Source organism: Sycon ciliatum, chromosome 10 (genome assembly GCF_964019385.1).
Source record: "Sycon ciliatum chromosome 10, ocSycCili1.1, whole genome shotgun sequence".
In the NCBI taxonomy this organism is placed as follows: domain Eukaryota; kingdom Metazoa; phylum Porifera; class Calcarea; order Leucosolenida; family Sycettidae; genus Sycon; species Sycon ciliatum.
In genome coordinates this window covers 17,511,197-17,525,334 of record NC_088652.1, presented here as the reverse complement: position 1 = coordinate 17,525,334, position 14,138 = coordinate 17,511,197, and the positions used below count along the sequence as shown (strand labels likewise).

Genomic DNA, 14,138 nt, shown 5'->3' with positions numbered 1-14,138 from the left:
GGCTGACGTGCCGTGGTAAGAGTGCTGCCCGGGACATTGTCCAGTTCGTGCCCTTCTCGCAGTACAGAACGGTGAGCTTGATCGCTGTCATGCTATGTTTGTTTTGTTTTTACTTGTACGACACCCTCGTGCACAAACCCATCGCCGTGCAGCAGTGTTGCGGAATAGAAGGGAGAGGGAGAGAAAAGAGAGCGAACTCGTCCCTACATCCCCTGTGTCTTGTTTTGTGTTTGTCTCCACATGTCTCTTTGTAGGCCTGTGTTCCCAGTAAAAAATAAAAAATAAATAAAACTCGCTGTACCAGTATAGAGTGGAGATGAAGAGAAAGCACCAACAATGACGTACAGCTTTTTAATGATATGGGGGCCACGGATGGCAGCAGCTGTACAGGTGTGGTGCATGGTATGCTATGCTATCCTACGCTGGCTGCCCTGCATTGGCTGTATGCTATTGTGCACATACCGGTTTAGTGAAATCAACATCCGGTGCATGCTGAGAATTTACATGGATGTGCAAGAGAAATCATGTGGATTCATTGTTGTGTTTTTTGGAATGTCGTTGAGAGTCCGAAAGAGCATGGATCTTGGTAGCCATGCTTCTCCTCGTTTCGTTTTCTTTTTTTGTGTGTCGACACCTCGTGGCTGCATCTTTCTGTAAAGAATCATTTGTGTGCGTGCGCGCGTGGGTACGTGTGTGTGTGTGTGTGTGTGTGTGTTTGTGTGGGTGTGCACGCATGTGTGTGCACATGTGTGTGCGTGTGTACATGTATGTGTGTGTGTACATGTACGTGCATGTATGTGCATGTGTGTGTGCATGTATGTGTGTATGTGTGTGTATGTGTATGTGCTGGTAATGCTACCCCTGCATTGTGCACTGTCACCACCACAGCGACCACCAGAGCACCTAGCCAAGGACGTACTGGCTGAGGTGCCCACCCAGCTTGTACAGTACATGGCTCTGCATGAGTTTCCTATTGGAAGTCCCACTGCTGCTGCTGCTACTGCTCCACGTCAACCTTGAGGCGGTTGTGTGCTGCTTTTGAGATGCTCGCATTTACAGGTCAGTACATTCTTGAGCAGCTTTCTCCGTGAGGAATTGTAGAAGTTTCTGACACGTGCTAATGTTACTGCATATTCCGTACGCTTTTTGACTTCGTATTTTTCGTACGCCAAGGCTGCGTATGAATCTGAATTGCGTACAGTACTGTCGGGTGGCGAAGAACCGGGGGGGGGGGGGTGGCGAAGAACTGAGGGGGGGGGGGGGGGGAGGGGGGGCAGCCTCGTGGCCTACTACAGTGCTTTTTTTTCAAACCAGACATTTGTCGATTTTGATTTTTAGTTTGTTCTCATTCCAAATTTGAAATTTTTTCTTCGCAGCTGCGTTTGTGTGGGTCTTGGATCGAAGAAAATTGAGTTTGGGAATCGGAATAATAATAATTGTCAAAGTTAGATATTCGGCCGGGTTTTGGCTGAAAATCCGGTTTTAAATGGTTTTCAGTGGATTTTGATTTTAAAACAAAGGTTTAGCCAGGAAAGTTCATCACGTGCATGGTGCCCGCCAGAGTTCGAATCCAGTACAGTTCATCTTGATTCTTTTTTTTCTCTTCTTTTTCGGTACAGCGCATGCATGTAAGTGACTGTGCAGTTGTGCACTGCTGTCTGCAGTTCTCCTTACCTTTGTAGGAAACCAGTGAGTCGTGGCTTTTCACAACTTACTGTGGCAAGCTGTACTGAATAATTCGAATGCTGTATTGCTCAATAAATCAAAACATTCCAGCATGCATGTAGGAAACTTCCCTCGATCCCTGAAAGAATGCAGTGAAAATTCAAACACCACAACAAATCACAAGGGCAATTCACACAGCTCCCATAAAGAGACTAACAAAAAGGAAGCAATACATGAGCGGTTTTACAAACACACAAACACACAAACACACACAAACACACACACACACACACACACACACACACACACACACACACACAATACAAATAGGTCACAGTTGTGTCTGGTTCAACATCTGCGAATAGTAGAAAACCAGCGAGCGTCGAAACGGCCCCAATAATTCCGTGTTTTGTGTTGCACTTGTGACGACAGTATTACACAGTGAACAGATGTGCTAGGACAGCCGACGACGTATATCATCGTTGGCGTCGGCCTCGTCGGTCTCCATTCACGAACACATCGGCGCGGTTTTTCACGAATCCGTCCCGTCCATCAGTATGCAGAACAATAAAGCGCTTGCCTTTACCTGATGGTGCTTCATTTGGTTGCTTGCCTATACACTCCTGTCACCATTGTCGGACCACCTCCTAGTAACTGTGTGACGCGCATTGACCCACGTGTCATCCAGGTATGTCTCACAGGTAGCGATGCCGCCATGACACAATCCCGTGCCGTTCCATCATCATGTGTGTGATACCTCTGGTCTTGCCACACTGGAATCCCATGGAACGCAACATTTTCCAAGAGCTAGTTTTGCTCATGTCTGGAAAATCGTCGATGCTTTCTATGCAGCGAGCAGAAACTTTGTCCAGTGTTGGGTACTCCTTCGCAGCATAGAATCCGTAAATTACTTCTTATACAGTCCAAAGCAAATCCGTCAGGGTTGAGTGGTTTTATGGCACGAGTCCCACATCGGGGATTGTCACTCTCGTTACCTTCATCACTGGAGACAGACAAGGCCAACGCAGCACGCTGATTTTCGCCGTCAGCATCCCTGGTACATCTGTTCATGGTGGAAATGCTGACGCCACACGCAACAGCAGCATGACGAATGGAATACTTGGGACCAATTCGATGCCCAGCCATTGTTCTCCTCGTCTTCGCAAAATTGTAAAACGGACACCACCATGTACCATGGCCCGTTCGCGTTTTGTTCTATGTGGTATGTCGAGAGAACAAGTTAGTTGCCACGAACGAAAAGACACTCGAGAAAAAGCAAAATAGGGCTACAGAGCAGTCAGCAACAAAATGATTCCTCCATGCTCCAGCCACGAGGCAAGGAGCTCGAAAGACACTCTGAACAAAATGGCGAAATGCCACGAGTCACACCTGGTTTTTCGAATTTCGCGCGCAGATTTTCGTGACGCAACTCGCATGACATTTTCTCAAAAGTGTCCTTGAGTACGTTCTCAAGGTTTTCAGAGTCTATTAGAGAGGTTAAGATGCACGTTATTTCCGACGTGACGCGCAATTTCACGTCGAACTTGGCGTAAAACTCCAAATTTCGACGTGAGCAGCAGGTCGCTCGCGTTGATTTTTCGACGTGCGAGCAAATAACGCGAGCTGAACTTTCGCGTCACGTCGGAAATAACGTGCATCTTAACCTCTCTAATATAAATAAAACGCACTGTAGGCCGTTATTTTTTCATGTTCTGCACGGTCTATGCGCAATGGAGAAGCAGTATGTATATGGGTAATTTTCATACTTGGTGATATTCTGGCCGGATCGCTGCTCTCTTCGGCGCCCATCAGTACTGTATTAACCCAGTCTGTATGTAGTACAACCCGCTATTGTGGACGGTGCGTACGGACAACACTATCGTGCATATCAATGGGCTTTAGCCAAGAGTACGAGAGACCCAGAGTGTGCAGTTCGGATGGGTGGCTGTCACGGCGAAATTCCGTGATCACATCATTTTAGTGATGTAGTGCATACGAGCAGGATTCAAGCAGGTCCCTTTCTGCACAACTGCAGCTCAGTTGTACGCACTACGCCATTTCCCGCCTCAGATCTGCACCAAAGTTGATGTAATCCCGGAATTTCGCCGTGCCAGACACCCATGCAGAAACGTCAGATCCTGCATACTCTAGGTTTCATCTACTCTTGTCTTCGATGCCTCTTTTACGGGCAAAAGAAGCACAATGGATGAAAACGCAATACACATTTAATGCAAACCCAGAAAACCATCTACTCTTGGTTTTAGATGAAAACGTTAGGAATGTTTCGCATACGAACTATTCTTGATTTACTGTACTCCCCATCCACTTGCACTTACACATGCCCATCGTGGAAGCAATGATAGCGAACAAGCTAAACACAGCAACTTGTGCTGGGATTGCACCATTCAACAATTTGCAAGGCTGACGAATTGACCGCCACTAATTTTAGCCTGGTCTTCACCACACAGCTGATTGAAATGGCTTTTTCTGGCCAGTGAATCCCCCCACCACCACCACACGCACACACTCACTTACACACGCACAGACAAACACACACATCTGTGTATACATTTTGCCTTGTCGCTGACCATTACTAATCCACTAGTCCAGATCGCACAGTATCAGTCCGTGCTACATGTGTGTGTGTGTGTGTGTGTGTGTGTGTGTGTGTGTGTGTGTGTGTGTGTGTGTGTGTGTGTGTGTGTGTGCGGGTGCGTGTGCGTGTGTTCGGTCTTTCCTCTGCCCCTCCACCATTAGATACATCCTTTTTTCCGTGAAGCATACAGAGTGGCGGTATCGTTAAGGTTGCACCGCGCAAGCCGTATCAAGGGACAAGTCTGACCCCTCCGCGATGTCCCCATTGATGAACATCATTGCCGTAGTCATCCGAAATGATCCCAGTGCTCATCTCTACGGTTCTATGTTCTCTTCTTGTAGCCGTCCAGCTAGTGCTGGTCGCGCTGTCATGGGTGAGCTCAACTTTGTTCTGCGACAGTCGATCGAATCAAAGTTATATTCGTCAAGATGCCAGCAGTGGCCTTTCTCATAGTGACAGGATTCTTTTTTTTATTTTCTCCTTTACCCTGGGTCTCTCTCTCTCTCTCTCTCTCTCTCTCTGTCTCTCTCTCTCTCTGTCTCTCTCTCTCTCTCTCTCTCTCTCTCTCTCTCTCTCTCTCTCTCTCTCTCTCTCTCTCTTTTGAATTGCTCCTTTCCTCAATTTCTCCATGGAATCTCCGAAGGTAGAGTGGAGAGTGAAGGTGTAGATTTTCATAAGCTTATCCTGTGTGACGCCTGTGCGATTTTAGAAGGTTGATTTATCGTATTTTATCTATGGTTGCAGATTTTCTTACTGTCTCTTCTTGTAGCTGGAATACATGTACTTGTATCTGACTGTTTTCAAGCCTAGAAATCACACGCGAGAGTGTATTCGCTGTCTTATAGCCGTGTAGAAACGTTTAGACGTTCTTGGCAAGCACCGCTTGTCTTCGCTTCTCCACAAAGCCGGGCGTTGCAACCGTACATGCTTTTTTCTACTTGTTTAGAAATTTTTTAAAGTTATGATTCACTTTGGCCATTTTGTAGTAGCATTTGGTCAGAGGTTTAGGGTGGATTGCCGACTTAGGGTTAAGAGCTTTTTTTCTTTCTCTGTTTTCCCTCCTCCTTGTTCGTACCATGTTATCTCTCCCGTTTTCTCTGTCTCTTTCATTCTCTCTCTCTCTCTCTCTCTCTCTCTCTTCTTGTCCTTTCTTCTTCTTCTTTTTCTGCCACGATATGAAGTTTGCTTGTCTTACTTCAAAATCTCTTGCTAAATGCTAAGCAGAGGCTGCGCTGTAGCCAATTATTAGTTTGCTTCAGGACTGGTGACAGGGTCCGTTTTAGCTTGCAGAACATGAACGCAAACAAACTTTAGTTTTTGCATTTCAAAAGTGCAAATTTATGTACGTGTGTTGCTGTCCGGTGTCATTCTGCCCTGCCTCCTGTCTCGCTTCGTGCCTTCTAGTGGGAGCAGTGGCACGTCTGATTCGCTAGAATATACTTTGTGTTGTATGCGATAGCTGTATAGATGCTGTAAGTCTATCGTACAAATGCTCCACGACTCTGAAGTAGTTGTAACACGGGAGAAGTGACCCATGGTTGTAAGGGTCTTGGTTGTAGCAGCTGTATGCCGTGAGCCGAATATACCCGTACAATCATGATTGCACAACGCACGAATACCGCATGCATGCGTATACACACACACACACACACACACACACACACACACACACACACACACACACACACTCTCTGTCTCTCTCTCTCTCTGTCTCTCTCGGCTCTCTCACACACGCGCGCACGCACATTTTGCTTTTAGAAAATGAATGATCTTCGTCCTTCGAGCTCTATCCGAGGACGTCCAACTACCAGGGAGTATTACATTTTTACTACATGTACTCCCAGGAGTATCTTACTTTTCCCTGGTCATCATTGAGTATAATTATGAAGGATTCCAGTCCTGCAGTCTTCAGTGGTCTTGTGACTCTTGTGCCTGTCCCGGACTCCCTAGTCCGGGTCCATCGAAATAGTCAGCCGGATCACAAGCACACTGGCAGGTCGCGTGCCGTAATCTGTCACGGTGTCAGCTGACTGTAAACATGGCAGGAGATCGCGAGGTCTGAAGTGAAGCTGTGAAAGCGATGCGGCAAAGTGCTGGACTTGTCAGCCAACGTTCACCAACATCAGATCGTAGTCAACCATCGTCCCATAGATCCGAGGCGAGGGTAGATCAACTGTTTGGACAGGTCAGGAATTTTCGCTTTGGCCGCTGCGAAGGAGGAGTCGATTACACTATGAAACGGCTTAGGCGACAACAATGTCAGGCTAACATTGCCGGTGTAATGGGAAGTACCTCCTCAGTGGTGTCTGTATCGTCTGATTGCTTTGTGGCGAGAGCTGCCCGTGGAATTTAATTGTCCGAGCTGAACCGATGCTAGCGACCACTACACGCAACGTCAAGAGTAGCGCATCGTGATGAGAACCAACTACAAATTTGCGTAGCCATATCGCCAGTTTATTCTTACTTTTCAGCCCAGTATCGTGTAGTTTGTTCTTGAGCTTTCTCAGTCTGATTTACCCTGTTCGCTGGTAGCATGAGCACCAGAAGTGCCTATCGCACCAGCTCTTCACGTGCTCAGCAGCAGAAGCAGCAGCAGCAACGGCAGGCAGACGAGAGCATACATGAACTGAACGTATCCAGGACCCGAGTGAAATCCGCATTCGGCAGACTGAACACGCCGCCTCGTGAGCAGGCAAGTTGTGATATCACGTGTCCCTTTGCGTGTGCGTGAATGCGTGTGTGTGTGTGTGTGTGTGTGTGTATGTGTGCGTGTGTGTGTGTGTCTGAATGCACTGGTTACCCCAGCAAGTGGAGGGTGTGAATAGGTAACTGTCTTGGCCATTTTATACCGATGTGCTCCGTGTGGTGTAGACCAGGTGTGCATTGGTGGCCGATTCACATGGCTTCGCCAGTTGTGTGGATTAGACAGTTATCTGGCGCAAGTCTTGATCTGTCTCATTTGTGGGTGCACATCCAGTGCATTTGCAGATTTGCGTGCTTCTCTTGCGACGGGCGTATACATGGTACATACATGGTGTGAATGCATGTGTGTATACATGCATACACACATGCATGCTTCTAACAAGAGGTCAAAACAATGGAGAATGTGCACAGTCACTAACCTCCACACCGAACCGTCTCCCCACAAGGGCCATCCGGCTTTATCGATAATTTTCATGGAACGAAAACGTTTGGTTATGACCCCCACCCCTAAAACGAAAATAGATCGGCTTGACGGGTAGAATGGATTAATGTGATGTTCATCTATCATTATTTTTCAAAACGAAACTCTCCTCGATCGACTCACCCACCCGTAAACGAAACTTTTTCGTTTGGCGTAAGAGATTGAAAGCCTTGTGAAAACATGCTATGCACTGCCGGGTTTACCGGGTGTTAGCTGCCGTCATGAGTTCCCTTCAGGAATGGGCATGGTAATCTACCCTTTTTAAAGTTTTTATGCATTGCTTCAGTGACTACCATCCTCAGGGTGTGCAGACTCTACTGGAGTCACTTCAGATTGGCCTGGCCCGGAAATTTAGATTTATTGGACCATTTGGGGGGGGGGGGGGGGCAGTGGTGTGTAATCGTGCTTCGGTGACTGTGTGGGTGAATGAATGATGGTTTGTATCGTCATGCATACACGTACAGAAACCTCCACAGTCCACACCGATTTGTCTGCCCATAACCTTATAAAAACTGCCATGCACGGCTTCAGTGCCTGTGTGGGCAAATGAATGATGGTTTGTATTGTCATGCTCACACATGCACAGGTTCTGCCGGAGTTCCGCAGTGTACGCCGCGCTCAGTCGGCCAACTCCACGCGTAGTACGACAGGAAGTCTGTCGTTCAGCAAGCAACAGCCAAGCACGCACCAAGAGCGTAAGGAGCAAGAGTAATGGTGTGAAGTTGTTGGATCGGGGATTAGCCAGGGATATCGGACCCGGTGTACATGTACAGCGGGACGTTGCACCCATGGCATGGGTGAATATACATCAGGGGCGTCGCACACGGTACGGTAACTACGGTATTGACCGTACCACTTTTTGCCCCAGATACCCCCGTGAATCAACAAAATACACTGATCTGGGAAATTTTCGGCTCAGCCACCACTCCCCCACAAGTAAATTGTACTTCAGATGGCTGACCATACCACACTAGAATACCTTCCCACATTGCCCCTTTGCATGTGCATAGGAGAGGGAACTGCGTCTCTGAGTTTTATCAGACACTCTTACTGTAGCTCTATGACTTGGTGTGGGAATTACATAGAACTGTCCAGCCCAGCGTCGACATGCACATCGTTTCAGGTGCTGTCAACCCGGTGAACAACAGTGTCTGTTATAGCAACAACTCGCAAATAGCGATACATTCCTCAAACCAAGTGACCATTAGAGACTGTTACCAGTATTTTCAGCTCACGAATGACGACTCTTTCCTCGGACACAATCTCGGGTCATTGTTTGCAAGGTCCACTGCACCATGATCTCATGATCATCTCTCTACTAGTGCACAGCGGATGTGCTACAACTCGCTGTGTACACCCAACTCTACCACTAAGTTACTGGCTGGAATCGAGGAGCGTGTACCAATACCTCTTCCTCGTTGTTGCTCAACCCTCTCTTGAAAGTGTACTTGCATGACATCAAGAGTGCATAACAAAGAGTGTGCAACTCCTATCTCCAGCTGTGATTGGTTCACCCACAGCGGAATGTTTTTATTGCGTCAATCTTTGGCAGAAGTATGATCAAGTGCGTATGCTTTCCCGTGCTTGTTTTGTAGATACGGTTAGAGTTCATCAGGTTCAGGACACATCGCTCCATCGTCCGTTGTTCCGCTTCGACTACCGTGACTGTGATGTGGAAATTCTTTGCACTTGGATCTCCGGCTACGCATGATGGCATCAGTGAGCCAAACCGCCGCCAAAGCCTGATGTCATAAAAAAATTCCGCCATGGGCTGGGGGATCATCGAGTTGCACACTCTTGGTTATGTGCTCTTGATGCCATGATGTCATTGTTGTGTGTTTGCCATGATGTCATTGTTTTGTGTTTGCCATGATGTCATTGTTGTGTGTTTGCCATACTCCAGCCTCTCAGACCATGTACGGTCACCACTACGATGGATCTTTCTCACCCAGGGCACCGCTACGACCACACTCACCAACGCGCCGCAATAACCCACATCCTGCAAAGGTTAGAAGCTTGTTGGTCGTTGTCACCTCGCTAACTGAAGTACTTTTGAAGAGAATATATGCAGGGGCATCGGAAGGTATTTTAGTGTGGTACGGTCAGCCATCTGAAGTACAATTTACTCGTGGGGGAGGGGTGGCTGAGCCGAATTTTGGAAATTTAGATCCGAGATCAATGTATTTTATTGATTCACAGAGTAGAGGAGACGGTTTCAAATAGGACATAGGTTGCAAACCGGAACGGTCTAAATATTCACTTTCTCTCTTGGTATTTTGATTAGAAAACGTATGTCACAGTGAGACTACGATGTGTTTTACTCAGCGCCAAAATGCCATGGCTCTGCGATGACCAGAAGTGCCATACCAAGCATTTGAGTTTCTTCCCACTGCGACTTGAGTTTTACGTCTTTTGAAAAATCAACTTCTTGTCGCAGGTAAACAGCGGCTCGCCTCTCGCCAATAAAGAACCGCATACCAATGAAAACTAATGGAAGCACACACAAGGCTTATTGGTGCTCTGTACTGGCTTTCGTGGAACCATAGCAATTACCTAATTTCAGACCCAGAGTGAACTTGACGGGCCCTCTAAAACGTGTCCGGTTTGGAGCCACCTCTGTAAACACCAAAAATTGAGGGCAACTTGGAGGCAACGGGCCAACACAAAGGAGGGGCTCAGATCGATCGACTCTGGCCTCAAAGCAAACTTCAACATGCCAGCTTCCTTCCACAAACATTATTCCGAGTGAACAATCCATACTGATGATCGGATTGGGTCTACACAATTTTGCTGTCAACCCGTTCCGGTATCGAGCCGTCGCCTCTACCTGGGGCAAAAAGTGGTACGGTCAATACCGTAGTGACCGTACCATGTCCGACACCCCTGACATGCGGCTGGGCGTCCACAAAAAAAAAAAAATTCACGGTTCGCGTGAGACTCGGCCAAAGGCCCAGTTTTCCGCATCCGCAGGAACGCCACCACCCTCTTGGATCAAGGCGCAGATGCAGCTCCTGAGCGGTGGGAGGTGAGTAGATCAGACCCACCACAAAGTGGTCCATTCCATTTTGGCCGTACACATATACAGTTAAAAGGATGTAATCGAAACTAGTGCAGGTCACCAGCTTTGCACTTCAGCTCGGATTTCACCGAGCGCAACAGTAGGTTTGGGTTGTTTTCATGTGGTTTTCGTGTGATTTTCACAGAGTTTTATGGCATGGCGAGTGCCGAGTAATCCTGAAAAGACGCAAGACAGCGAGTTGCTACAGGAGACGACAAAGCTGCTGCGCCGCGACTCACAGGAGCGCTTCTACCAGGACTACCGCGGCGAAGGCCGGTCTCCAGGTAAGTCACGGTTGCTTAGCGCTGTGCTCGTGTTAACAACTGTCAAGCCCTGGTGTACACTCATCAACCTTAGATCTGTGCAGGGTGGTGGCGTTCCTACAGATGCTGAAAACTCAGTCTAACTGAGTCTCAGGCGAACTGTGATTTTGTTTTGTTTTTGTACTCACCCAGGCTGGCTACAATTCAGTTCCATTGGTTGGTGCTGGTCGCATTTTTCTGTGTGAAAGTGCAAAGGGATTCACACTGTTCATACCCCAAATCATTTCCCCCCGGACTCAATGCATGACACACTATAAGAAGGCCCCAGGCAATGTGCAATTGGGCATGTAATGGTCCAGTTCCACAAAGGCAGACATTGACCTAGCCGGCTGTCTCTGTTCTCTTCTGCCTAGCTGTGGTATTGCTCCATCCTTGTGGTGTTGAGCACTCTGGGCAATCTGGGAACTCTCGCTATTGTAATAATCCAGTTCAGCACATGTACCATACAATCCAATAGCGGCTATTGCACAGTTCCAATCGCATCACCCCGTTTCTTCATGTTCTCCCCACACAGCTACACAGGACGCCATACTCACACGTCTGGCCAACGCGCCACCGCCCATGCCCGACACCAGCTCGTCCATATACGGCAAGCATGACGCATCCTGCTTCAGCTCGCGGCGTCCTTCGCGTACGTAACTGCTGCATCGTGTGACCGACCGCCTGTACTGAAGATATTTGCACTGCAGACTGTAATGTCTCACACAGTTATAAACCACTACCGAAAACGGTCTCTCTGTGTGAAACATGAAGTGGCTACAGTGGAGTCTGCACACCCGTACTAAGTTAGGAAGGTGTTTGCAGACTGTAATGAACTGGAATTAAAGCATTTAACCCTGTGTTATGTTAGGATGGTTTCAACCGTTTCATTTCTGGAACTTTGTCACATGACAGATATACACGCAGCGGAATGCACGTTTGTTTAACTTGCCTCCCGTTTTCTCTGCTGCTCCGTATCCATACGTGCTGCAATGGTCCTTTGATTCTAGACATAGAGCGTGCAATGATGTATGTAAGAATGCCATCGTTCCCTCCTCACCTCTCCTGTCTTCTTTGTGTGTAATGCTACAGTCGATGGGATTCCGGGCGGAACACGAGGGCAAGCCAGCCGATCACGACACTTATCCCCGACAGGCACAAGTACCGGCATGCCGCATCATCACGGCAGATCTCTGAGCGAAACTGATGCTCAGCCGGGGAAAATGTCGCTGAAACAGCCCGTGAATAACAGGTTAGTGTCACGTAGATGACAGGCGCCGAGCACGTAGCTTGTGTAATTGTTATAGTCAGCGTAGTCCAGGCACCACACCAGCAAATCGCCGTCATACGTACAACATACCGGTACTCAGCTTAGGCGAAATGGCGGCTACGAGGTTGCCGGTGGTATATGGTCACCACACCACAGATTTGGTCTGGTACATGGTCACCACACCACAGATGTACTAGCTACAACAGCAGTGGAAACTTCAAAGTGAACGCTGGCTCCAATTTTCACATGGTGCAGACTGCATGGTGAATGTCTTGCGCAGCTCGAGCAACGCCATGTGTGCTTGTACTAAATCATGTAACGTCGCGCATGTGCTGCATTCAGTGACGGTTGACCTGCAGTACTTTCCGAGGTCAGAACTGCTCTGGGTTATAAGCCCCCTCCCTTTCCCCTGCCTCTTCCCGAGCCTCTTCCCTTTCCCTCCTCCCCCCCCCCCCTTTCATTTTCCCTCCTTCCTGACTGTCCTGGGACTAAATGTTGGCTTTCAGTTGGTAATGCTTGTATGAAAACAGAAACCTTTGAGGAATTTGGGACTGCTCGGTGAAATGGACATAATGGGGATGGCATGCATAGACAGAAGACCTCTGGCATGATGATGTGTGTGTGTGTGTGTGTGTGTGTGTGTGTGTGTGTGTGTGTTTGTGTGGGTATGTGCGTATGTGCATACAGACATCGCACGGCAACCGAGCCAGTGCAGCACACGGTCTGGAAGGAGCCCGAGATCTGGCATCACAGGTCTGTGCGTGATCACACGCCGCAAGTCATACACCGCACATCGGTGTTCGCTGCCCCCAAGACAGGCCGTGGAACTCACTTTACCATTCACCCAGAGTGGCCTGACCTTGACTAACACAGACCAGGTGTACTGGCATTGCCATGCACATGGACTACTTTGAAGCAGTAAGAGTACGTTAGATTGCTGTGCAGTCTCTTGCACCACGTACATGTTCTCTGTCATGTGCTTTCCATTAGGGAGTAGTAAAATACTGGTATTTTACTACTCCTGCTTTGTACGGCACCGCCTGCATGATTGGAGCAGGATTGCCCGAGTGTGCATTCCATGAATGCAATGGTATGTGTATGTGGCAGTGTACATACTAGCGTGAAGCGGTGCTTTGTTGACTGAAGACTGAAGAGCAATGTTTGCGTGCAGCGCAGCGCATGTACACGCACACAACAATAATATCTTCCATTCAGTTTGCTCCCCGTTTTTGCCCTATTTCTAGAAACAGGGCCGTGCCCCACACTTCACAAGCATAGGATGCGAATACCACGTTTGAAGTACACTACGCGTACAGCTGTGTATTCTGTTGCCATGCTCTCATTTAGAACTGACGCTATGCTGAGCCTCGGATAGGGCAAGAACTCTGCGTACGGCTAACTTCTATTTACTTTTTCTAAACACTAGGGAAGTTTCGCGTTTCAACACTATTGTATTGCCAGCGGTAACGCGGATGTGAGAACTTCACTTTACCTTGTGCACTAGAGAAGACTCGATCATGCAATATTTTCTTCTTTTTTTCTTTTTCTTCCAGTGGCGGATCCAGGAGGGGTTCCAGGGGTTCTGCGGACTACCTAAATTTCGTAAATGTACTACTGGCAACCATATGCGTGTACGTGTACATGTATCAGCTATTCAGTTTTGACTATACTGGAACCCCCCCTGTAAAGATCGCTGGATCCGCCGCTGCCTTCTTCTTCTTTTAGGATCAACTCGCTGCCGTTATCAATCATAATCTGAATGTTGCATTGTGTCATTGATCAGAGGCCGTGCCGTTCGCCTTCTTTTGCTATAATTTCCGCCAACACCACAGCTAGCCATAGCTCCTCAGTGTCTGCTCCAGCGCCGGGTGAGCCGGGTAATCCACCCGGTTGGGCGGCGCTTGGATCCGGTTGAAAATATACTACCGGGTCACCTGTGACCCGGTTGGTACTTTACACTCGAACTTTGAAAGGACTGACTTATCAGACTACATGGCTTGTATCAAGAGTACATCATAGTAACGGGGGGTTATGTACTCTTGCTGGTATGTGTCAGATACTTC

The 14,138-nt window shown here is 48.0% G+C and overlaps 2 protein-coding genes across 2 annotated transcripts in view; both read left to right on the top strand.

Annotated features, from left to right (window-relative positions):
* LOC135826483 (copine-1-like) overlaps positions 1-5,606 on the top strand; it is a 24,996-nt gene extending 19,390 nt beyond the window's left edge. The window contains exons 16-18 of the mRNA XM_065339092.1: positions 2-71; positions 889-1,059; positions 4,423-5,606. Coding sequence (XP_065195164.1) covers positions 2-71; positions 889-1,020 — 202 coding nt within the window. The 3' untranslated portion in view covers positions 1,021-1,059; positions 4,423-5,606. The remainder of the gene's footprint in view (position 1; positions 72-888; positions 1,060-4,422) is intronic.
* Positions 5,607-6,429: 823 nt separating this feature from the next.
* Positions 6,430-14,033, top strand: LOC135825897 (uncharacterized). The gene is made up of 7 exons (XM_065338532.1): positions 6,430-6,953; positions 8,032-8,140; positions 9,349-9,452; positions 10,649-10,787; positions 11,341-11,457; positions 11,898-12,057; positions 12,763-14,033. The coding sequence occupies exons 1-7, from the start codon at positions 6,795-6,797 to the stop codon at positions 12,941-12,943; spliced, it is 969 nt and encodes a 322-aa protein (XP_065194604.1). The 5' UTR covers positions 6,430-6,794; the 3' UTR covers positions 12,944-14,033.
* The last annotated feature ends 105 nt before the right edge of the window (positions 14,034-14,138 follow it).